The sequence below is a fragment of the Leopardus geoffroyi genome, chromosome E3, assembly GCF_018350155.1.
Source record: "Leopardus geoffroyi isolate Oge1 chromosome E3, O.geoffroyi_Oge1_pat1.0, whole genome shotgun sequence".
In the NCBI taxonomy this organism is placed as follows: Eukaryota; Metazoa; Chordata; class Mammalia; order Carnivora; family Felidae; genus Leopardus; species Leopardus geoffroyi.
The window spans coordinates 10,530,448-10,555,954 of record NC_059340.1 but is presented as its reverse complement, the minus strand read 5'-3'; the positions used below and the strand labels follow the sequence as shown (position 1 = coordinate 10,555,954).

General features: G+C 57.5%; 1 protein-coding gene across 3 annotated transcripts in view; it reads right to left on the bottom strand.

The window, feature by feature from the left end:
- The window catches only part of CLIP2 (CAP-Gly domain containing linker protein 2), a 75,890-nt gene that overhangs the window by 36,645 nt on the left and 13,738 nt on the right, over window positions 1–25,507 (bottom strand). For all 3 annotated transcript variants that reach the window (XM_045460123.1, XM_045460124.1, XM_045460126.1), the window contains 2 exons: window positions 17,455–17,644; window positions 3,043–3,599 (listed from right to left, as the gene is read on the bottom strand). In XM_045460123.1, the coding sequence (XP_045316079.1) occupies window positions 3,043–3,599; window positions 17,455–17,578 (681 nt within the window). In that variant the 5' untranslated portion in view covers window positions 17,579–17,644. The remainder of the gene's footprint in view (window positions 1–3,042; window positions 3,600–17,454; window positions 17,645–25,507) is intronic.

Below are 25,507 nucleotides of genomic sequence, written 5' to 3'. Positions count from 1 at the left end.
CTCCCCCCAACCCAGACTCCACGGATATCCTGTTTCTAGGGCAGTCTCAGTTGGTAAGTATAAATAGAGGCATGGTGGCTCAGCCGGATGAGCGTCCGACTTCGGCTCAGGTTGTGATCTCGCTGTTGGGGAGTTCAGCTGTGCTGACAGCTCAGAGCCTGGAGCTTGCTTCGGATTCGGTGTCTCCCTCTTTCTCTGCCCCTCCCCCGCGTGCGCATTCACACGCTCTCCCTCCCTCTCTCTTTCTCTCTCAAAAATAAATAAACATCAATAAATGAATGAATGAATGAATGAATGAGTGAGTGAGTGGCTATTACCTCCTGGCTGCGTGACTCCAGACCGGCTGTTTCCAGGGCTGAGCTCAGTTTCCTCATCTATGAAATGGGAGGGTAACTCCCAGCTTCTAAGGCAGTGGGCTAGACCCAAAAAGAGTAGGTACACAAAGTGTTGGGCACAGCCCCCAGCATGAGGGACGCCCCCAAGACCGCGGTAGGAAGTCAGCAAGGCCCATCTGCTTTGGTTGCCACCAGCCCTGCTGATGGGCTAGGGCCTGGCAGAGACTTCTAGAGCAGTGCCCACCCTGTGCAGGCTTGTATGCCCCCCTGCCCACTCCCTAAAAGGGAAGCAAAGGGAGTTCCAGACAGGATCAAACTGGGGATCAACCTCCCCGCTCCTGCAACCTGAGAACCAACCAGTGCTGGCCCATAACCCCCTGAGCCTCCACTTCCCACCCCAAAGAGGTCTCAGACCACACCCACGGCACTCACGGGACTCACCAGGCCCCGCGTAACTGTGAACACTTCACGTCCACCAGCTTTCTTAACGTTCTCAACGAAAGCAGCCCAAGGGTGCTTCTACGCCCATTTTGCTGAATGGACAGACGATGAATGAATGGATGAATGAATGAAAGAGGGCGAGGCTCAGTTAAGTGACTTGCCCAGCATCACACAGGCGGGAAGTAGCAGCAAGGGCACCAACCTGTACCTGATCTCCCTATAGTGGTCAATGGCCAGCAGGTGCCCTTGGCCCCCGGGCACCCCCAAGACAGCTCAAGCTCAGTGAGACTGTCTGCCAGCTTGCCTGGGTCCCATCAGCCAGGTGGGGACAGCTTCCCGGGGAGCCGTGGCAGCAACAGCAGAGCAACAGCCCCACCACAAGGACCCTGACTAGGAAGTCACAAGTGCCCCGAGAGTCTAGCCCCCTGTCCCCGGAGCTGCCACCGCAGCCCTCTGCCACTCCCCTGCTCCACTCTTGCCCCCTCCCATCCTTTCCTCGTCAAGCAGCAAGCGGGATGTGCTTAAAGATGGATCTGCCCATGCCATGGTCCCTCTGCAAATAGAGCAAACCCCCTCCACTCCTTCAGGGTCAAGCCTACACCAGCCTCATAGGCACAATGCTGCCCAGCGCCATTGCTAACAACAGCTCAGCCCTGCTACTCTTTTGTTTCTCTAGTCCGTTCCCTCGGCTCAGCCCAAACACTGGCCTCGGGGATGCCCCCCACCAGGTCAAGCCTCCGTGATGGGCACTCACCCGGATCTATCAGGAAACACTGACGTCTGTCTCTCTCCCCTGATAGACAGTGAGCTGGAGGGCAGGGACCAAGTCTGGCCACGCCCTCCACCAGATCACCGAAGCGGGTAGTTCTGTCCACAGGGAAGCAGGTTGGGAAACCGGCCCCTGGGGTGGGCAGACCCCAGAGAGATCACCAGGGTAGAGAGACTCAGGAAGGCGGGCTGCGGGGGCTGGTTTGAGTCTTTGTAAGTTACTACGTAAGTTCTTAAAGTTCCCTGAGTCTCAGTTTCTCCATCCACAAAGTGGGGATAAAATTACATCACAGTGTGGGCTTGAGGATTCAACAAGGCAATGGGTATAAACATTTCCTCTATTTCCCCTGCCCCTGCCCCAAATACCCTACCCAGAAGCCTCCAGGGGAAACCTTGGCGTTGTGTGAGGTCCTCGGGGTAGGGAGGGAGAATCCCAGGCAACAATACTTTCCTGCAGTCCCCACGAGGGGACCCTGGAGCCCCCCAAACCCTTCCCCATTCAGCCTTGGAGCTCCAGGTATACGGTCCCCATAGTCCTGCAGAAGACTGATGAACACAGTCTCCCCCACCAGCTGACTCTACCCCCACTGGCTTCTCATACCCAAGCCCACCAGATGCCCTTCAGAGACTGCCTCGTGGGTTACTCTCCTTCCCAACACTGTGGTTCTTGAGGGGGGGGGGGCAGGGTCAGCTCTGGGGTCACCTCGGCCACCCTAACCCTGGGCTTGGTACAGCAGGAACATGACCCTGTCCTGCCATGACCCTGGCAACCCCCCCCAGCCCAGCCCTGGCCCACAGCAGGTATCAGGGAAACACTGCTTCATTTGGACTTGATGAATGAATCCAGATGATGAATCCAGACTCTAAAGGACTTGGGGGCCACTGCCCCTTTCAATGTGGCCCCAATGACAGGGACCGGCAGAGAAGAGGGGCCCCCGGCAGGAAGACTTGGCTGACGGTCCTTTTGGCTCCAAAGAGTGACCCAACTCTGTCCCCGACACCAATAGTGATCGTTGCATTACAGCCGATTAGGTGTCTGAACCACCCGACCCTGCGGTCCTCGGCCTTTTCCTGGGGCATAGGAAATAGTATAGGCCTGGGGCATCCATGCTGGTCAACGGATAATACCATTGGGAAATACCATCGGGCGGGATCCATGGATAAAACCAACAAGAGCTAACATGTATGGGGCACCTCCTAAGTTTCTGGCACCGTCTAGAGGCATTACGCATATTCATGCATTCCAACCCATTTTACAAATGGGAAGACTGAGGTCCAGAGAGGTTAAGGCGCTCGCCCAGGGTCACACGGCGACAGTCTCCAGAGCCCATTGGACTGGCATCCCCGGTCACTCCGTGTGGTTCCGATGAGGACTGGGCGTCCCAGCCCGGACCCCCCCCCCCTCCCCGAGCCTCCCCCCCACCCCCGAGTCCCCTCCCCGCCCAGCCCCCGGGGTCCAGCTTGCCCCTGAAGGTGGGGCGGTGGAGGCAGCACTCACCAGCACGCGGTCTCCCAGGCGCAGGTCCTTGTCGCCCCGCTTCACGGAGCCGCTGTCCGAGAGATTGGAGCCCGACTCGTTGCCCGTCTTGACCGAGCTGTTGAGGACGCTCTCCCGCAGCGGGATGACCCGGCTGCTGAGCGGCGGCGTGGCCGTACCCGAGTGCAGCGACAGGTTCTGGGCGGTCAGCGACTCCACCGAGTGGGCGTCGCTGCCCGAGCCCTCGGCCGTGGGCTGCCGGGTCAGCTTGGAGGGCCGCGTGAAGATGCCCTGCAGGGCCGGGCACTCAAAGTAGCGCACGCCGCCCACCGCGCCGTCGTTCTTGCCCACTGGGTCGTCCAGCACCACACCGGCCCACTGGCCCGGCGCGAACTGCGTCTCGCCCAGGTACTGCACCACGCCCGGCTTCACGCCGTTCACCCACACCCGCTCGCCCACCGCGAAGTCCCCCAGGAAGTCATCGCCCACCTCGGCCGCCTTGGGGCCCGGCTTCTCGGCGGTGGGGGGGGCGGCGGCGGCGGCGGCCGGGCCCGAGGCCTGCTTGTGCAGGGGGGAGCCTGCGGGGCGGGAGAGAGGCAGCGGTCAGGGCTCCGGGGTGCGCGGTGGGAGCCGGGAGGCGCCCCCTGTGCCGGCTGACAGATGGGGAAACTGAGGCACGCACGGCGGGGGGAGGGGGCGGGGGGGGCAGCACGGCCTTGGGCGTCCCCGAGGTCTCTCCCTATCTCCCAATCCCTCCAGAAGGTTCAAGGATTAAAAAAAAGCTCAGGGGGCACCTGGGTGGCCCAGTCGGTTAAGCGTCCGACTCGACTGCAGCTCAGGTCTTGCTCTCACGGCTCTGTGAGTTCGAGCTCCGAGTCGGGCTTGTGCGCCGACCAAGCGGAGCCTGCTTGGGATTCCTCCCTCTCTCCTTCTCTCTGCCCCTCCCCGGCTTGCGCTCGCTAAGTCTCTCTCAAAAATAAATAAGGAAACTTAAAAAAAAAAAAAAAAAGGCAAACTCAGGAAAGCACCTCCTCAGAGCCTCACCTTTCACAGCTCAGGGTCACTTAGGATCGAGGGCCAGGAATGAACCCATTCTCGAGGGTTACAAACTGCCACCGCCCCCTCCCAGCGGGCTCAGGCTCCTGGCTGTTAACCTGAGACCACTCATGGCCCACCACCAAGGGGAAGTGGTCTCTGTGTCCCCCACCCTGCACCCCAGCCAGCTCGGGGCCCAATACAAACGGCTCCAACCCATTCCTTGACAGCTGGGGACAGCCACAGACACCTTGGGGCAAGGAAGGAGCCAGAAAAGCCTCTTGCTCTGCTGCTGAGTCTCCCCTCCCTGAGCTGCAGCCCAAAGCATCAGGACTGCATAGACCAGGAAAAGGGGGGAGGGGGAGGTGCACGGGAGACAAGTCCTTCACTTCCAACATCCTGGGGCTGACCTCTGGGCTCTCTGTGCCCTGACCCAGCCCCTCTTTAGAAGAAGAATGACCCTGAGGCTCAGAGAGGCCAGGGCCTTGCCCAGAGTCACACAGCAGAAATGGGACTCAAACCCAGGGAAGGGGCCTGCCCCCTGGGCCCGGGCCCTGACATGCTATAGACGAGGACGTGGAAGGCAAGAGAAGCAACTTGTTCAAGGTCACTCACGAAAAGACAAAGCAGGACTTGAACCCACATGCTTTATATGTATATCTGGGCCCCACGCAGGGCCTCCTGTGCTATGGGGCTCAGGAAACTTCCCCATTTGCACCACGAGGTCTGGAGGCTGCCCCCCACTTCCTGCCAGACTCAGCATCAGGCAGAGAAGGACCCACCTTTCTCTGCTCCAGAGGCTGATGGTTTGTGAAACAGTGATGCATATGTTTCTAGTCCTTTCCAAGGGCAGCCAGTGAGGGGCTACAGGGAAGCAGCTCCCTCCAGCATCTTCCTTTCAGCCACCGCCAAGAGACCCTGGGCCCCAGGCCTGGCAAGAAGCTCAGGACTGGAAGCCAGAGCTTCTAGGCGCTGGGGAAGCCACGTAACTCCAAGGCCCAGCCCGATGTGCAAGACCAAGCATGTGGTTCTCTCTCTGGGGCGCTGGTGGCGGGAATGGGGAAGCACGTGGCACCCGAGGCCTGGACAGCCGGGATGGGGGGGTCCTGACAAAGGGGACCTCTCAACTGTGGACTGGGCTCTTGGGAGATCAACGGGCTCCGTTGCTGAACTTGACTAACAACCACGGTGATCAACCCACTAACTGATGCTCTGTGCTAAGGGCCTGACATACAGTAGCCCGTCTGACCTTCACGGTTAATCCTGTGAAGTCATTTTGTTATCCCCCCTTTACAGATGAGGAAAACTGAGGCTCAGAGAGATCAGGCACTTTTACCTAGGTTGCCTGGCTAGAGGCCTCTGGCTCTTGGTGTAGGGTACACACGTATATTAAACCAAAAATAGAGCATTAAGCACCTGCCAAGCCAAGCCTCAAACTACAATCACCCCAAATCTTGGACTCCCTTGAATGAACCCGTTTTCCAGAATCTGGCCAAACCCTACAGTTCCTTATAAGCAGGGAACAATCTTGTCTTTTACTCCGTCCCATGTAGAGACGTCCCCTTTGCTTCCTGTTAAGAGAAGACCCCTAGGCGGGACCCTGGAAGGGGGGGCCCCCCCAGGCTCTCTTCCACCACTGAGATGCCATGAGGCAGAGGCTTAGCCCCACCTAGGTCTCCTCCTCACCTGCACCTTGGTTTCTGGGGCTGTTCTCGGTGCCTGGCCCAAGCAAGGGCACAGTGAGGGCTGACTGTCATGTTATTTTGATAACAATGATTTACACGAAGACTAAAGAATTAAAAAAAAAAAAAAATTAAGGGACACTTGGGTGACCCTGTCCATGAGTGTCTGACTCTCGGTTTCAGCTCAGGTCATGATCTCATGGTTCGTGGGTTCGAGCCCCGCGTCGGGCTCTGTGCTGACAGTGTGGAGCCTGCTTGGGATTCTCTCTCTCCCCTTCTCTCTCTGCCCCTCCCCTGCTCAGGTGCTCTCTCTCAAAATAAATAAATGAACTTTAAAAAGTATTTTTTAAAAGTTGAAAAAAAAAAAAAGGGGCGCCTGGGTGGCGCAGTCGGTTAAGCGTCCGACTTCAGCCAGGTCACGATCTCGCGGTCCGTGAGTTCGAGCCCCGCGTCGGGCTCTGGGCTGATGGCTCAGAGCCTGGAGCCTGTTTCCGATTCTGTGTCTCCCTCTCTCTCTGCCCCTCCCCCGTTCATGCTCTGTCTCTCTCTGTCCCAAAAATAAATAAATGTTGAAAAAAAAATTTTTTTAAAAAGTATTTTTAAACATTTAAGAACCACAAAGGGTCCCAGGAGGCAGAAGAAGGGCTCCCAGGCAGGTTCTGGTGACCTTGGGAACCCCACAGCGGTTCTCCCACTCACCAGATCAGGCAGGTACCTTCCTTAGGAAAAGCCACTCCGAAAAGCAGCCGGAGGAAGCCACATATTGGAGTATGGCCCAGCCCTGGCCCCCATCATAACCATGCCCAAGGTGCTGTGGTCCATCAACGAGAAGAGTCGGGCAGCTACTGGTCTACCAGCTAGGAAGTGCCAATGCCACGCCCCCTCAGCGGGCTGGATACTCTCTACATTACATTCTTTTTGATTTTTTTAAAGTTTATTTATTTATTTTGAGACAGAGACAGCATGAGTCGGGGAGGGGCAGAGAGAAAGGGAAAGAGGGAATCCCAAGCAGGCTCTGCACTACCAGCACAGGGCCCGATGTGGGACTCAAAGTCACGGAACCACGACATCGTGACCTGAGCTGAAACCAAGAGTTGGACGTTTAAACGACTGAAGGGACGCCTGGGTGGCTCAGTCGGTTGAGCGTCCGCCTTCGGCTCAGGTCATGATCTCACGGTTTGTGGGTTCGAGCCCCACATCGGGCTCTGGGCTGGCAGCTTGGAGCCTGCAGCCTGCTTCGGATTCTGTGTCTCCTTCTCTCTCTGCCCCTCCCCTGCTCACGCTTTGTCTCACTCTGTTTCTCAAAAATAAATAAATGTAAAAAAAACACTTTTTTTTAACGACTGAGCCATCCAGGCGCCCCCTCTATGTTACATTCTTATCATGCAGATGCTCTTGTCCAAAGTTACCCAGGCAGGAGTCAGGCCCAGCTGGTCTGGCTCAGAGCCCTCCCCCTCAACAGCTCTCCCACAAGGCTCGCGTGTGTGGCACCTGCCCTTCCGGTATCTGTTTCTAGAACACGTGCCTGTGCCCAGCGGCTCCATGATGTCTGCTAACTGGCCTGGGCAGCTGTGACGCAGGTGAGCACCTGTGCCTACCCGGCCTCTTTGCTCAGAGCACAGAGGAGGGTCCCAGGTCGAGGGGGACCCAGTGTGGCTCTTCTCGGTCAGAAGCTGCCCACACAGCTGTCCTCCCCAGCTGTCCCGAGTCAGGCAGACCCTCAGGTAATCTTTCTTCCCCACCCGCCCCTTCTAAGGTCATAGGCCCAGAGACCAGTTGTTCTAACAGCTGCTAAAATCCAGGTCCCAAGCCCGTGGCGACGGCGCGCGAGGGTTTTGCTTCATTTTTCCTCTTCGGTGCCCTCGGCGACCCCAGCCTCACGGGACAAGCCCTCATCGAATTCCCCCCTCACACCAGGAAGCTTCCAGAGACCAGGGCTTGGGGAGGCATGGAAAACAGGGATAGAGTCCCCTTCCATCCAGGGAGCCAGGCCTGGCCAAGCCCCTTCCTGGACCTGCACCCGTTTCCCCACAGGACGGCAAAGGGCGAGGGCAGAGCGGCCAGGACCTGACAGTCTGTGCATCCCTCCCTGTTCTCCCAGGGCTGTCAGACCTGGCCGGCTCTCCCCTCACACCCACCGTCACACCCACCGGGCTCTGAGGCAGGTTCCAGAAGCTCCCTGACGGCAGGGCCTGCCCCGCCCCCCCCCCCCCCCCCCCCCCCCCCCCGCCCTCAGAGCCTCTGCACAGAGCAGCCTGGCCCGGCAAGCCCCCACGAAAGCGAAAGGCGGCAACAGACTTAAACCTCATTTGAGCACTTGGTCCCTTCCCCAGACTCCAGGCACGAGGGAACCTACTGCCGGTTTCAAGTTCAAAGCAGGACTTTGAAAAAAGGGCTAAGGGGCGTGGGGTGGGGTGGCGGCAGCTGGCGGCCTGTTGCAGCGGAGGTGGGAGGACGCACCCGCCCCTCCCCCGGCGGGGACTTGGGTCCCACCCTGCCTCAGGAAGAGGGGACAGGCCTTCCAAACCCCAGCTCCCAGGGACCCAGTTCTCTGAGCACCCAGGGTCAGATGCTAGGGACTACAGGCACGGCCAAATGGGGGCTCACACCGGGGTGGGGTCCAGATAACAAGAGAACCGCAGCCACAACTCAGCTGGCAACCTCCCTGACTAGAAGGAACTAGATCCGTGGGGGCCTGGGGCTGGGGAGAGAAGGTTCACTGTTCTAGCTTGGAACGCTCTTCTCCCTCTAGAGGCAAAAACCCCCGTCCCCCTTCGGTCTCCCCAGGGACCCGCCTCCCCACCATCGCTCGCCTCTCCTCCGGTCACTGGCTCCCCATGTGCGCCACGAACACCCCCCAGCCTGCAAAATGACAGCTTCCTCTGTGCTGTCAGCTCAGAGCCTGGAGCCTGCTTTGGATTCTGTGTCTCCCTGTGCCTCTGCCCCTCTCCTGCTCACGCTCTATCACTGTCTTTCTCTCTCCAAAATAAATAAACATTTAAAAAAAAATTTTTTTTTGAACAAAAATAATTAGCTCTCCAGGAGAACAATAATCCTGATTTGTAGAGTTTGCCGATTTCCATAACGTAAATTCTCCCACCATGGTCAATTTCAAGCTACCAGCATGATGTCACTGAACACGGATGTGGAAAGAGATCATATGGTGTTTCTACCACAGAGCAATAACCTTACAGACACTATAAAATCCTACCTGTAGTAAAACAGTAATATTTTACCAGTAATAAAATGGTGGTATAAACACTACTAAAAGCACTAGCAGAAGTCATGAGTTTTGAGTATTTATTACCCATGTTTTTAATAGAATTTATTAAATTGTAAGGTCACACAATCTAATTTTTTAGGGAAAGGCTGCCTTTAACATCTGGCTCGTAAAATTCCTGACAATTTCACCATGGGTTCTTGTGAGCCGATATGGGCCGGTGCCAGCCCACACCCTGGACAGGTGGCCAGCCTCAAAACCCACCAAAATTCTCTACAGACGCCCTGAATGACAGGCGGGACAGAAGGCACACAAGCACCAAGTCTCTGACCCGTCTCCAGTGCAGGGAGTAGGAGGGGAGGGGCGAGATGCAGGAGGTCAGGACCTGGGGAGCCCTGATCTACACGGCGTCCCCTACGATCTAACCCACGCCTGCACCTTTAGCTACTTACATGCTGCCACACCCCTGCCTTCCTGAAAGACGTGAATACATTCTCCTCGTAAAAGATCCAAATGACACAGGAAGATATAGTAGAAATTGGGCCCCAATTTCTCTCTCCAGTCCAGATCCCTTCCCTGCTGCCAGACCTGCCCCTTCCAGCAGCATCCCCTCGATGTCCCCTGGGACATCGAACCACAGTGATCCCCTCTCCTGTGTACCCCTCATCTCTGGAGTGCATCCCCAACACCCAGTTAGACCACAAATCTTCCTTGCTCTTTCCCCTACTGTTACCCTCAATCCAATTATTCATCAGATCTCGCAATTCCACAGAAGAAATAACTCTGAAATCCACACCTCCCTCTAGGGTCTCAGAGGGCCCTCCTGAGATCAGGCCTGCGAGATTCCACACAGCTTGCCGCAGAAACCTCCAGAAGGGTCTCTCTCAGCCTCCAGCACCCCCTGCCCTGCTTCACCCCTCTCCAAAGCCATCCGGGACCCCCGCTAAACACAAACCCACTCGCGTCATCACCCCCCACCCTGGTCATTTCAACTCTAGACAGGGAATACTTTCTAGTTTAACCTTGGACGGGTATAATGAGCCTGTGTTAATTTGGTTAATAAAATGTTGTAAAAGTGAAATACAATATTTTCAATGAGAAAAAATTAAGTAGGGAGTGTCATCTTTGGCCCATTTCCCAAAGAAATAATTTAAACGAAGAAACGGACATACTGACTTGTCATTCACAAAAGAGACAACAACAGAAACCCCTGGGGGCACCTGGCTGGCTCAGCTGGTGGAGCATGCGACTCTTTGACCTCAAGGTTGTGAGTTCAAGCCCCATGCTGGGTGTAGAGATGACTTAAACATAAAAAAAAGATCTTAAACAACAATAGCAACAAGACTCTGAATCTAAGCGCCCCCAAATACGGAAGCAGTTATATAAATTATGGTCAAGTCTTTCAGATTCTTTTTTTAAAAAAAAAATTTTGTAATGTTTGTTTATTTTTGAGAGAGAGAGAGAGAGAGAGAGAGAGAGAGAGACAGAGCATATGTGGGGGAGGGGCAGAGAGAGGGAGACACAGAATCTGAAGCAGGTTCCAGGCTCCGAGCTGTCAGCACGCCCCAAGTCTTTCAGATTCTTGAGCAACTTTAAAAATACTTCTCCCAGGTTATACAGAAAGGTGTTTCTGATACGATACTTGGGCAGAAAGGAGGGCTCAAGGGGCGCCTGGGTGGCTCAGTCGATGACACGTCCAACTTCGGCTCAGGTCATGACCTCGCGGTCTGTGGGTTCAAGCCCCTTGTCGTCGGGCTCTGTGCTGACAGCTCAGAGCCGGGAGCCTGCTTCAGGTTCTATGTCTCCCTCTCTCTCTGCTTCTTCCCCACTCATGCTCTCTCTCTCTGGCTCTCTCAAAAACAAATAAACATTAAAAACAAATTTGTTTAAAAAAAGAAAGAGTGTCCTAACACAGACATGGATGCCTAGACGTGGGTGGTGGGAAGAGAAAACGCGATAAAAAGATACCAACTTTACAAAAACACAAGAGGGGCCTTGCAGGGCCTCACAGACACGGTATGTCATGAACTGAAGGGTGTAATGAAGTCTGCCCTCTGTCCCTGAAGGCCAGAGGGAAAAAAGCATGCCTATGTAAGACCCAGTCCCCCAAGGAAGCAAGCATTCCCTAAATGTTCTACAGACCATAGTTCCACAAAGGGATAACAGATATTATGAACATAAACACTGAACCTCCAAATTCAAAGAAGATTGAGAAATTGCAGCTTAAATAAAGTTGAGGTTACTTTGCTGCAGGACTTGTCAGAGCCTTTAACGTGCTAATGAGCACCATGACTGCTTAAAGAAGGTGACGATATGATTCGTCATCCAAAACCAGACACCCTGAAGAGAAAGGAGGTGTTATTACTATAGCGTCGTGCCATGACCACAGACATAAACTAGGGCTGTCCCAGACAGAACGGTCACCCTGGCATTTTCCTCTGTGTCACCTAAGGATACCCTGCCTGTCCATCACAGCAGCTCCAACATTCTTCACTGGCACAGCCACTCTACAGGACTCCGTTTTCCCTTGGTTTGCACAGGCTGCCTCCCAGTCTGCTAGGGTATACATCTGAGTCCCACACCGACTCCCCTCTCCAACCTCGGAGCCTGGGACCAGGCCGAAACGCAGACTGGCCACAACACTGACCTCCCCTCCCCGGGGGCCCTACAGCAACATGACATAAATGCACCACAAACCCCAAAGCAGCCTGGTGCTCTAAGCCCTCTCCTGTCCCCAGCAGATGCTCAAGGCGGAGGTTACGAAGGAAGGGACAGGGTCCCCATCGCATTCCTCAAGGGTGCCGGCTTTCCTACCGCGAACCTCCCAGTCCAGTCCACTCCCCAGTCAGTCCTTCTGACAGAACCAGCTAATATGGCCTCCAGGGAGGACTGAGTCCACCCCCCTCCCCTGGCCCACCCTCTGTGGCCACACAGGCCCGGCATCCACCTGCTACATTGCCTTCAGCCATCCCTCCCCGAAGAAGGAACCCTCTATCAGCCCACTCCAAGGTTGTGCCCTGTCCCAAGGGTTGTTCACTGTTCCTTCCTGAACCAAATTGAACTCAGAAGTCCCCTTCGGTTCCCCCTACTCCCGAACCAGGAGGACAGAGCCCCCACCCACAGACTCAGGTGGGGACCCAGGAGGAGAAAGATGTGGGAGGCTTACCCTGGAAAGAGCAGAGCCAGCTCCCCATGGAGAAGCCCTGCTCCGGCCACAGCACGGCAGACAGGCGCGGGCAAGATGGGCCCCTGCGCGTCCCCCCCACCCCGGGTCGATACTGGGCGACGTCAGGAGCATTAGGAGGCTGCCCCACCCCCCACCTGCCCTGCAGCCCAGCCACAGAAAAGCTCAGCTTGGCTTTCCCCATCCTGATGCCATTAAAAAGTTTAGGATGTGGTTAGGGGAGGAGGGCTGGAGAAGCTGACCTTGAAGGGAGACGAGTGCTGCCTGGGGCAGGATCAAAGGCGGGAGGTCTGTCCCCGTTCTGCCCAGGTTTGCACGGCATCTGGGACAAGTCACTGAAAACACGGGCAGGATGCCACCTGCTCTCCCAGGGAGCCGGGCACCAAGGTGAAAGACATAATCGTCCAGGAGTGGAGTAGGGTAGGGCCAGTGCCTAAGGCTACAGGCCAGCTCCAAGCTCTGCGGGCCCCATCTCGGGCACAGCAGGCTGGCTCCCGTGTCTGCAGCGCCCACAGGGGATGAAGGACATCGGGCCCCAGTTCCATAAGCCAAAAACGCTCTGGGACCAGCCCTGTGTAGGCCCTTTCGGGGGGATCACAGTATAGGAGGTGAATCCTCTAAGCCCCGTGTGGCCCGCTCCCTGCCTGAGGGGAGCTCCCATGCACGCTCATCCTTGACCTCCTATGTCCTGGGTCCCCAGCGTGAGGAAAGGCCACAGGCGCATTGGGGGACAGCTGTGACCAGCCTACGGAGAACAGATCACTCCTCCCACTTGCCAGCTGCCCAAGACAGGAGCCGAGTGTGCGGGGCTGGGACTGAACTGGGGGTCCCGGCCACGCCTTCCCTGTGGCAGGGCGGCAGGTACCGGCAGCCTGAGCCAGCTTCAGCCCCAGCCCAGAGTCTCCATCCCAGCGCCACCACTCCCTGGCCCCGTTATTCTGGGCAACTTCAATGACAGCTGAAGCCTCAGTTTTCCCATCTTTAAAATGAGAGGAAGAGTTATCCCACTGGGTTGTTAATGAGCAGAAACATGGTCAGACGCCTGCTTGTGAAGTAGAGGGTGGCAAATGCCGAGCCTTCTAAATGAGATGCCTCGGGGGCCAGGTCACAGTACAGGGGGTGGGAGAGGCCCCTCAGGGACCTGCAGGGGAGGGGCAGGGGCCGAGGGAGCACGGCAGTGACCTAGGATCGGTCCCTTGGCCCAGCAGCCCTGAGCCTCCCCATGTCACCGTGGCCAATCTTGCTGGCCTGGCCTGCCTCCACCTGGCGCCCAGAAGCAGGCCCCAGGGAAGGGCTGAGGGCCCCTATCTGTCCCTTCTCTCCCACCATCACAGGGCCCTGGTGGACCCTGCCCGATCCCCGATCAAGCTCCTGACTTGAAGGGAGGGCTGTTCCCCAGCAGCCAAGACTGCCGCCAGCCTAGAGGCCTGGACCCCCTTCTCCCCCCCCTCAGGCCCAGTATACATTGCAAAGCCCCAGGCGGCCCTGGCACCAGCTTCCAGCTCTCTGCTGGGGCCCTGGGGCCCCAGCGCCTCCCCTGACCCATTCCCAATACTCCCCCCTCGCCCACTCGAGGTGCTCTCCAGCCCCCAGGCATCTCAAGACTCAGGACCTTTGCAGACGCTATTCCCTCTGCCTGGATGCTCTTCCCCTAACCTCGGCTGGGTTGGTTCCTGCTCGTGACTCAGATCTTTGTACCAATGTCACCTCCGGAGCGAGACCCTCCCTGACAGTCTGATCTGAAGCAGCCGCCAGGGGTGTGCCCCATCCTGTCTGGCTGCGCTGCCCCTGACCTCTCCAGTCTCTGCCCACTGGTGGGGCCCAGACCCCGCCCTCCTGCACACCTGCCGTTATGACCACCTCTGGGCCCCCTCCCGCCCTCCCCCCGGGAAGACAGTCCCCCTCCAATGGCCCCCTTGTTCCTGCCGCTTCCTGTGTGTCACAGCTCTGGGGACTGACACAGCTCCCCTCCCCTCCCCAATCTCCACAGGACGGGAGGTAGGGGCATCAGTCCAGGCCCGGCCCTTGGCCAGACCCTCTGCCCGGAGGCTGAGCTCATGCTTTGGGAGGCAGCCATTGCCCGATTCCCAGAGCAGAGCCTAGTACCCCCTCAGTCCCCCACCCCAGGCTCCAGCCTCCACCAGACTCCCCTCTGAGGCCCCAGTGTCCCCCACACAGGGTCCCAGCCTCCTGCAGGGGTGGCAGATGGCCAGTGCCATGGGGGAGGTGAGGGTGCCTGAGGAGCCGGTGGGGGGTGGGGGGGTGGTGAGGATGACACTGTCCTCTCCTTCTACCTGCCCCTCCCCCTCTCCAGAGACTGGGGGAGGGACGAAAGCAGCTGTGGGCCTCACAAATCTTCCTTCCCTGCTCACCAGGCCAATTGCTCTGGGCTCCCTGCTCCCTCCCTGAGCCTGGACATCTTGCTCTGACCTGCAAAGGCAGCAAAGGCAGCGGGTGCCAGGGACAGAGGGAGGGGAGCGCCGAGCCCAGCTGTAGACTAGCGCCGGGCATGGGCGGGCACCGTCCTGCGATCAATCGGGCATTCACTGAGCCGCTCCTCCTCTCCCTGGAACAGTCCTGCAGGGCAGGGGGGCCCAGGCAGAGTCAGAGCACCCAGCCCCCACCCTCAGGGGCTCCCAGACCACCCTGCGGTGTGACTAGGAAGCAGCCCGTATGCCACACCGTGTGGCCCTTTCCCATGTCCCTCGAAAGCCTACATAGCCCTTCGAGATGATGCAAAGACCCTGTGGCAGTGCAGCGGGAGACAAGAGGTATGGAAAAGCGACACGTAGGTTTGGGCACAGCCCGTGATTTCACCGCTTCAAACAGTAAGTGCGATAGGAAAAAAGACTGGAAGGAAATCTGCCACGGTGGTGGCTGTGACTGGGTTAAATGGAAGGGAGGTGGGTGCCTGACACTTAGAAATTTTTCAGTAAACAGAAAGGAGTCTTTAATGAGTTTTGTAGCTTGCAGGCCCTTCACACTCGTTAACTCTCTGGATCCCACCAGAGAGAGGTTATTATCCCATCTGGGGCTCAGAGAGGTTAAGTAACTCTTCCAGGGTCACACAGCGGAGGCAGTCAGAAGGGGCATTAAGGGCTGGATCAGAGCCGGAATTCAGGCCCCTATTGATCAGGGAGGGAGAAATGATGAAAATAACCCCAGAAGGTACTACGGGGCTCTCTCTCCAGTACACAAGAGGGTGAGGCCTGGCTGGTGACCTTCTCCAGAGAGGGGGCTACACAACCCCCACCTCCTCACCCCCCTACTGGCCCAAGCTCAGCCCACATAGTGCCTTTGCCCATTCTCTTCCTCCACTGCCGGCCGGCCTTCCTCCTCCTCCACTCCATGTTTCAATTCCTCCCATCCTGAAGGCTGAGCTCATTCCACCTCCTCTGGGAAGCCTTCCCTGATGGCCCACTCTTGGTGGTCAGCCCCTGACCTCTCCCAGCCCTGGCAGCGAGCGCAGGCATCCTCTCCCGGGTGGCCACATATGCCTCCCTCGATGGTCTCACCACCCGGCTCAGAACCCCCACAATCTGTCCTCCGCACAGCGGGCTGAGGGATGTGAGCGTCCGGCCATTCCTCCAACAGCTCCTGTCACTCTGAAAACAAACCCAAACTCCCGCCCTCCACAATCTGCCTCTCCCGCCCTCCCAACCTCACGTCAGACTCCTCTCCACCCAGACTTGTCTCCCTTCCTTCTCTAACCACGCCTCAAACAAAGTCCGCACCTGCCTCAGGGCCTTTGCATCACTCTGTCTACCTGGAACATCCTTTCCCCTTCATTTCCTCTCTCCGGCCTCTTCGCAGTGCTCAGGAATGCCTCCCATGAGTAAAGAAGGCTTTGCCACGTTGGAAAGCAAGTCTGGGCCTCCAACAGGCTGTTCCGGGCAAGCCCTGCTGGCAGGGGCCTGTGCATGGGCCACACCGTGCAACTTCCTTACCCTCCCACCCTGGCTGTCGGTCTCTGCCGGGGCCCTGGTTCTGCCAGCTCAACCTTCCCTTACCCCACCCAGGGCCCAGATTGCCTAGTCTGGTCCCTGGCTATTACTTTTTGTCTCCCTAAACTTCTATTCCCATCAGATGGGACGGACAGTGTCTTACCCTGCCAGCTGCAGTGTAATCAAAGCAAGGATTTGTGCCCCAGGACATTCATCACATCATTTATCAAAATGAAAAATAAGAAACAATCATCCCCAACTGCAAAGGATGGGTTAAGAACACGTTTCCACTTCTTTTTTTATCCTATTCCTTTTGATTTAAAACAACGGCTTCCCGTTGTTATTATGACAGAAGTGAAATGACTCGGACAACCCCAAGCTGTCCCCACCCTGGCCCACGCTCTCCCACCAGCACACTTGTCACTGGCCACATGCCAGTCTCTTGCCATGGGTTGTTCTGCCACTGGACCTTTGCACGAGCTGTCCCCTCTGCCTAAAATACCCTCCCCTTTTCAACTAGTAAACTATCACCCTCCAGACCTCAGCTCACATGTCCCCCTCCTGGGGGCTGACCTCCCAGACCTGGTCAGTCCCCAGTTCTAGCATCTCATGACAATCAGCCTCCCCCCGCCAGACCGGCAGCCCCGAGGGCTGGGCCCACTTCCATTTTTGCTCAGAATGAGAACTCTGATGGCTAAGACCGTGTCAACAAAGCAGGCCTTTGACTTGTATTTGTTGAATGGACAGGATATTCTACGGCCATTAAAAACGACACGGAAAAATCCGCTTGATCACATTAAAAGAAAAAAAAAAAGCAGATTTTCAAATCACACACGCAGCATGACGGCAGACAATTCAGAAAAGAAGGAGAACATAAACCGAAGGACCGGTCTGGCCGGTAGAGGGTGGGATCTCAGGCAATTTAACCTCTGCATCAAACTTCCTAAATATTCCACCCGGGACCACCTCACTTGCACCGTCACACAAGCAGACAGCTGTCCTCTATCCATCTGCTGTCGGGGCCGGTGCCCCCAGCCTCCAGCCTCTGGCCCCGGCCCTCACGTCCGCCCACCAGCAGGAAGACGAGGGGTCAGATACGGGAAGGCTGAAGGGCGAGGTTCTGGGTGGCAGACAAGAAGGCGGGCGGAAGATGGGGCCGGCTCACTAGGAGGATCCCAGGGGCCCCTGTCCCCGAGGGCACCCAGCAGTCGTCCCGCCTCCCAGTCGGGGAGCATGAGACGGAGCGATGCACATAAAGCATCCTGGTGCTAGTTGACTATGCACCCCCCAGCCCCCCGCCCAGCGGCTCTTCCAGAAGAAGCACTCCCCACGCCCGGCCCCTCACCCACCACCTCCGGCCCCGCGCACCTTCCTTGGAGCCGGTGGCCACCGCGGCAGCCGACACCGCGGCCGACCCAGTGGACGTCCGGCCCACGGGGCTCGAGTGCTTCCCCCCGCGGCCGGGGGGCTTCAGGCCGCTGGGCTTCTGCATGGCGGGGCCGCTCGGCGTGTGGATAAAGGTCCGCGGGGTCACGTCCTCTCCGTCATCCTCATTCACCTGCAGGCAGACGAGAGGGATCGCGTCACAATGTCACCACCTGTCGGGGCACGCCGATGGTGACGCAGCAGGATTCCTGCACCCCCTACCCAGTGGGCCAGGGACCATCCCACCCCTTTGTCCTAGACGGGGAAACTGAGGCCCTGAGCAGCAGCAGCAAGCGTGGGCCCAGTGTGGCCTGCCCGACATGTGTCCTGGTCCGCGGGCCCCCGAGGTCGGGTGTGCTCTCTCTGCCCACCTCCTGGGCCCGGGAGGCGAGAGTCAGGAGCAAGCTGGCTTGGCAGGGGGTGGGGGACGAGGGGGGACGGTCTGTGGCAACAGCTGTATTAGCCCCTGCAGCCTTCCATCAGGACCACACAGGTCGGCCCAGCCACCGACGGCTGAGTGTGGTGCTCACAGAGCACGGGCCGGTACGGATTCTGGCACACAAGGCCAGCCAGGGGCGGGGCGGGGGCGGGTGTCACTCTTCGATGGCCCTTAGACCCTCTAGGACCAGCCAATGATTCACATCTCTCCCGATGCAGGCCGGACAGGGGGACACCTAATTCAATCACGGTTCCACCCTGTCACCCCAGAGCCCCTGTGCCCACCCTCCCAGCACCTGCCCACTCCACGCCAGGGGTGGGGGCTCGTGCACACAGACGCCTACGCCTGCCTCGGCCCCCTGCCCGGATGGACTTACCATGCCCTCTGCCCGCCCTCCACCATCAAAGCCCCTGCCTTTCCAAGCAAGCAGAGGACAGGATAGGAACACAGATGCAGCAGCGTTTGACAAAGGTGCGTCCTGACACAAGAAAGCCTCGTCTCCAAGGCAATCGACTCGGGGCACCAGATGCCGGCAAGAGGGGACTGGCTGGCTGCGGGGGGACTGGAGGAGAGGCGGGCAAGACAGACCCACCGTCCCCTGGCCGCCCCCTCGGCTTTCCCGCGCACACACCCCCTCTTGTACCCGATGTTCATGGAGGGCTCACCAGGGGCCAGGCCCTGTCCTGTCCCAGAGCTGCGGGGCTCTGTCTGGGGAGCACGCTGTCCACTCAGGAGACAGGATACAGAGCACCGCCAGATGGGTAGAGGATTCTGGGCAAAAGCATCCCCCCCGGGGACCTTGGGAAGAAGGAAATCAGCGTCCTCTGGCTGCTGAACTCTGGGGCAGTAGGAGATGCTCGTCTAGCCACCTCCTTACCTGTCCGTGGACCCAGAATGTTACTCCCTTTCAGAGAACCTTTCCTCCGCTCTTGATCCGCAACACTTCTATAAACTTTTTAATTTTTTTTTAAGGTTTACTTATTTTTGAGAGAAAGAGACAGAACGTGGGCCAGAGATAGGCAGAGAGAGACGGAGGGAGACACAATCCGAAGCAGGCTCCAGGCTCTGAGCTCTCAGCACAGAGCCCGACATGGAGCTCGAACTCACAAACCGTGAGATCGTGACCTGAGCCGAAGCCGGACGCTTAACCGACGGAGCCACCCCGGTGCCCCGATCCGTAAGACTTCTAGAGGCTGACCCTGCCGCGCATGCGGGGAGTGGACACATGACCCAGGCCTGGCCAGAGCCCCTGTGGTTAGTTAAGGAAAGATCATACGACCTAAAGAGCATCAGGGTCTGGACTCTGGCTGCCTTTACCTTTAGGAAGGTTCTTTCCTTTCTTGGGGGCTGCCTGGGTGTGGGTTGGACGCCAGGGACTACAGGGCCATCCCAGCTACTGCACAGAGAAGCCTGCCAGGGAATGATGCCAACAGAGAGAGAGCGGAGCCGAGTTGCTGGATTTGGAGGGCCTGGATCCAGCTGAGCCTGAAGCTGGTCACTTGAGCTCTGCACTTACACCAGTCGACAAATCCTCACGCACGGGCATCCTTTTCTCTCTTCGCCTAAACCTACTTGAGGGACACGGTTGCTTGCAACGAAAAAAAAGTTCTGACGAATACAGAAGCCAACCCACAGTGCTCGGGGCAGGGTCTGCACGGTGCCCTCAGAACGGCTCTCAGGTCAGCAGGCTGAACAAGCGACAGTCGTGGGAAGGAGCCGCTTCTCACGCGGGGCTGGACAGTCCTAACAGCAGAGACAAGCACGCTCCCCCCCAAGGCACACAGTGGGGACACCCACCTACGCGCCCAGGCAAGCCAACAGGAGACATGGCTGCCGGCCTTAGTCTGGTCCTGGAGCCGGCCAAACCAAACATGGCAATCCCCCAATGGACGACTCTGACACCCCCAGAATTCTGGGGCCCAGGAGTCACTCAACCAGCTAGAGTATGAGGCTACTCCCTGGCTCCCCAGAACCCGGCCCTCTAGGAAGCGTGTGCCCTGGGGAACTGCAGACATCCCTCTCCGGCTGGGTTAGGCTGTGTCGACACCCCCGAGCCCGAGCCCTAGTGACTCGCTGAGCCAGCAGGGGCAAATGAGCATGCTCTCTGGGGACGGCAAATATCCCACCCTGCGGGTGCCGAACTGGCCTGTTCCAGCAGTTTAGCAGGGGGGCCTCTGACCCAGGAAATCCTGATGCAGGGCCCCACATGTGTGACTGAGGACCCTCCTGCTGGGATTAGGACGAGATGGAAGGAGCCCCCTCTGCATGCCTTCTGGGCCCCTTCTCTGCCTAAAACTCTCCCCGAGAGAAATGTTACAAATTATACATCTAATAAGAAACTTATATTTGTTTCCTTTTTTTTTTTTTTTTTTAAACGTTTATTTATCCATTTTGAGAGAGAGAGAGAGAGAGAGAAGGAAATCAAACAGGGGAGGGGCAGAGAGAGAGGGGGACAAAGGATCTGAAGCAGGGTCTGTGCTGACAGCAGAAAGCCCGATGCGGGGATCAAACTCACAAACCTTGAGATCATGACCTGAGCCGAAGTTAGATGCTCAACTGACTGACACCCAGACGCCCCGAACTCATATTTAAAAAACAAAAACAAAAAACTTATATTCAGAACACATAAAGAACTCTCACCACTCACTCATCAGAAGGCAAACAACCTCATGGAAAATGAACACAAGATTTCAACACCCAGAGTGCCCGTCTGGCTCAGTCGGTAAAGCATGAGACTCTTGATCTGGGGATTGTGAGTTCAAGCCCCACGCTGGGTACAGAGATTACTTAAAAATTAAATAAACTTAAAAAAACAAAGTTAACTGTATACCTACCACATGACCCAACTGCCCAAGAGAATACAAACACATATTCATACAAAAATTTGTAAAAGGAACAATGTTCATAGCAACTTTATTCATAATAGCCAAGAAAGGGAAACACCCAAACATCCATCAACTGGTGAGTGAAAAACAGCGAATCTATACGAGAGCACCCTACTCACCAATAATAAGGACCATGACATATGAAACAATATTGACCACCCTCATCAATGTTACACTAACTGGAAGAAATCAGACACAAAACAGTACGTGTTGATTCTTATTTTTTTTTTTTTTAATTTTTTTTTCAACGTTTATTTATTTTTGGGACAGAGAGAGACAGAGCATGAACGGGGGAGGGGCAGAGAGAGAGGGAGACACAGAATCGGAAACAGGCTCCAGGCTCTGAGCCATCAGCCCAGAGCCTGATGCGGGGCTCGAACTCACGGACCGCGACATCGTGACCTGGCTGAAGTCGGACGCTTATAGGGAGTTTCAAAACCATAAACACAGAAGCAGATCTGTGGCTGCCTGGCGGTGGGAACAGGGATGGACTGCAACAGGCATGAGAGAACTTTCCAGAAGGTAGAAGGGTTCTAAAAATGGATTATAATGGCCGTACAACTTATATTTGTACTAAGTAGCAAATCTGTCATCAAACCGTACATTTAAAATGGTTTTTATGGGAAGTTAAATCTTAACTTTTAAAAATCATATAAAAAAATAAAATCCTTGAAGGCTCCCCATAGACATTAGTGTGCGGGTCTTTAAAGCCCTCCTCATCTCTTCCCTCCAGCACTATGGTCCTCCCTCGCTCACTTCACACTGGCCCCACTGGCCGCTGGCCCCTCCTGGATCACACTAAGCACACTGCAGCCTCAGGACCTTTGCACACGCGATTCCCTCTGCCTCAAATATCCATGTTCCTTGCTCAAGTCCTTCGAGCATCTGCTCCAATGTCCCCTTCTGAAATTACAACCCCTACCGAGTCCTCCCCATCACCAGCCTCCTTTGTCTTTTGCTACTGCTCAAGGAAAGGGACTAGGGTCTGTTTTGTTTACTACGGTACCCTTAGTCCTGACAAGGGTGCCGGTGAATACAGGTGCTCAATAGATCACTGTTGAAAGAATGAATGACACTGGCCCACGGGGATGACAGACCTAGGAGGCCCCCCTCACCTCCTCAGCACATAGGACTGAATGGCTTGTGGTGAGCAGCCCAGCTGACAGTCTGATGCTGTGGCTTTTTACGTGGCCCGTCTGACTTGCCCACTGGCCAGCACACCCTTTGAGGCAAGGCCCAGGCATTAAGACCGTGTCCCCAGCACCTGCCACTGATGACCCTGCATTCATTCCCTCACCACCCACCTGACACTTTCCCACCTCCCAGACCCCGCTCTGACTTTTCTCCCACCTGCCTCCCTTCCCCTGTACCTAGCCCAACGCCTCCTCCTCCATGAAGTCTCCCAGAACCTTTGGCTCACAGAGACCTCGGGACTGCACGCTGAGCCGAGGAGAGATGATACTGTTCTCATTTATCTTCATCTCGCCTCCTGGGAGCCCATGGGCAACCCCAGGCGGGGCCGCAACTTCTCTGAGGACCCAGTCCCAGCACCGGGCCTGGCACAGAGCCCATGATCCAGAAACCTCGTGTGAATGCACACCTGCCATTGCCCAGAGGACAAAGGCCCCCGAGGCCGCAAATCCCCAGCACGCTCCTCCCAGGGGAGGCTTCCGGAGGCTCCCACAGTTGCCCTCCTCCCTCCCGGACCCTGACGATCCCAGCAGCCTCCAGGATGCAGAAATGTACCTGCCAGGCCTCGCAGGAATGTGGCCTCGTTAGTCCTCCCAAGCCCTGATGAGCCAGGAGCCGTCTCACGGGAGGAGTGCCGGAAGCTCAGAAGAGTTCAGGGACTCACCCAAAGTCACCTGCTGCTCAGCGGCTGTGCTGGAACCAGACCCGGGGCTGGCCCGCCTCTGCCTCCCTGGGCCCGGGCTAGCATTTGTGAGACCCGTGGCCTCGCTGCCTCGCCGACAAAGGAAACCAGAGGAGCCGGCTGCATTCGCTTGGTCCCGCCACCAGTGCTGGGTGGTGACGCGGGGACGGCCAGGGAGGACAGGCCGGCAGCCACCCCCACCCCCCAGGGTCTCCAGAGCCGGAGGGGGGGGGGGGCGGTGAAAGGGAGAGGGGAGGAGAGAACACATGGTGAACAGGAAGAAGGGGAGGAGCCTGGGGCCAATCACCCCTTTGTGACTCAGCCCTCCTCGTGGGATAGAGGAAGGAAGGGCTTTCTTGGGAAAAGCTGGGACCTGGCGATAAATTGGCTTCTGGCCACACTGTGGGGGGCGGGGCAGGCCTGGCAGACAGGAGGGAACAGGCTTAAGGCGATGTGGGTCCAAACCCCAACCCACCACGCGTGGCTGTGGGTCCTTGGCCCGGCGTGAGGCTCTTGCATCACCCGTAAGACGGGGTGAAGGTACCGTGCCCTGTGGGGGGCACAGATGAGCGAGTCCAAACACGCCCTACAGGTGTCGCCCGGTGCCTGGCACACGGGAGCCGCCGGGAAAGGGCAGCTGCCACGACAACCACTCTCTATTGAGATCTCGGGAGGCCCGGGGTGCACACGTCGCCTCCCCCAGGGACTCAGGGCCCAGACAAGGCGGGCGCGGGAGGGGCGGAGGAGGGCGGGCGGCATTCAGACCAACAGGCCCCTTTTGTGCTGCCCTCAGTCGCCATTTACCGAAGACAAACCCGGGCTGCATTTCAGGGTTTCCATTTCAGCTGCAAGGGGGTGGGCGGGCCGCAGTCTGAGTGGGGACGAGGCCCAAGAACTTTCCGCCAATCGGAGGCCCAGGGTGCGGCCCCGACGGAACGGGGGAAGGTGCCAAATAGGGCAGTGGAAAGCCCATGCCCGGGGCGGGCGTGCAAGCGGCCGCACCAGGAATCCGGCTCCGGAGACCCGGCCGCCACTCACACCCGGGGCCTCTGGCTGGAGAGAGGCACTCTGGCAAGACCGGGCTGCTGGCCGAAGCCCAGCCTTCAGGTCCAGGCCTGCCACCCCCGATGACAGGGGTGGCTCTCCTGGGTGATTCCCCCTCCTCCCCCTCCTCCTGCCTCAGCTGTCAGCAGCCAGGGTGCCCACACTCCCCCCTCCTCTCCTGACCCTGTGATCCGAGTGCCGGGCAATGTGGCACCCACAGATGAACTTCGTGTGGCCCCTGACCACTCACCGCAAGCCCTAAGGCTTAGGCCGCAGCAGCAACACCCTGGGGGCGGAAAGGGAAAGCTCTGTAATAGGGAGCCCAGCACACCAGGGGCCAGGCAGGGGAACCTCAAGGAGCAGGCCATGCTCTGCAGGTCAGCCAAACAGCTGAAGATTTACTGGCCAAAGCGTGTGCGTGTGCGTGTGGCGGGGGCGTTAATCCAGAGACTGGGAGGGACAGTGGGGTCTCCCAGCCACACACAGGCATCAGCCTCAATGGATGAAGGTCCACGGAGGATGTCAAACAAGGGGTGCGACACATCAGATGTGCACACTGGCAAGACCGCTCGGGAGGGGATGAGGACACTGGGGGGAGCGAGGGAGGGGAGGCCACTGTCCCGGGGGCTGCTGGGATACATAAGGGACACGACAATGCAGCCTGAACCGCGCAGAGGCGGGGGCTGGAGGGGACAGAGAGGGGAGAGGTGCCGAGCAGCATTTGGTGGCAAACAGTGTGGGTGCAGAGGGAGCACCCAGGGTCCCACTGGGAGGGACCTGGGAGGAAGCGGGGGCTGGCGTGAGGTCCCCGAGGGACCCTGGGGAGGGGCAGCAAGGGGCAGAGTGATGGGGCCCTTGGGAGAGTTGCCGGGGACAGCCAAGGCCAGGGAACATCATCACAAGCTAGGAGCACCCACCAGTACGTGACGTGACGGAGGATGACGTGAGGGCACCCCAGACAGACAGGTAAGAACAGCCAACAGGTAAGACGAGGAAGCCTTCGAGGAGAGGACGCGACCGACCGGACAGCCGCCGGGCCTCCCAGTCAGCAGGGAGATGCAAATCCGAGCCACGAGGAGATCCCATTTCCCGCCCAATCAGATGGGCAAAAAGCCAAAAAGCCAGGTGATACCAAGAGTTGGCGAGCAGGGAGCAGGGGCCGGTGGGCACGGAGCCCAAACAGGGGCGGCGAGGCGTGGCCCGGGAGGCACCTGCAGGGCGTACATCACGGGGCTCCATGCGGCAGCCAGTGTGTGGGGTGGAGACAGGGCTGGGGTGGGGGTAACTGGGGGCTTTATTTCTATTTATAAGATTTGTTTCTTGAGTCCTGCAGACTGTACATGGGCGTTCATCTATTCTGTCAGGTCCTTTTCTCTTTTATGTTTATTTTTGAAAGAGAGGGAGAGACAGAGCATGAGTGGGGAGGGGCAGGGAGAGAGGGAGACACAGAATCCAAAGCAGGGTCCAGGCTCCGAGCTGTCAGCACAGAGTCCGACGCGGGGCTTGAACCCACAGACCGTGAGATCGTGACCTGAGCCGAAGTTGGACGCCCAGCCGACTGAGCCACCCAGGTGCCCGTTTTTCTTTTTTTTGTTTTTTGAGTGCCTAAAATATTTCATAGCCGTTTTTTTTAATTAAAAAAATATCTTTTTCAAGACAGAAGAGTCCCTCCCCTCGCCGTACACACCTGCCCTGAGGAACCAGACGGTGACCCCCAGGGGGGCCAACAACCAGGCCAAGGCTCACCAAACCCCG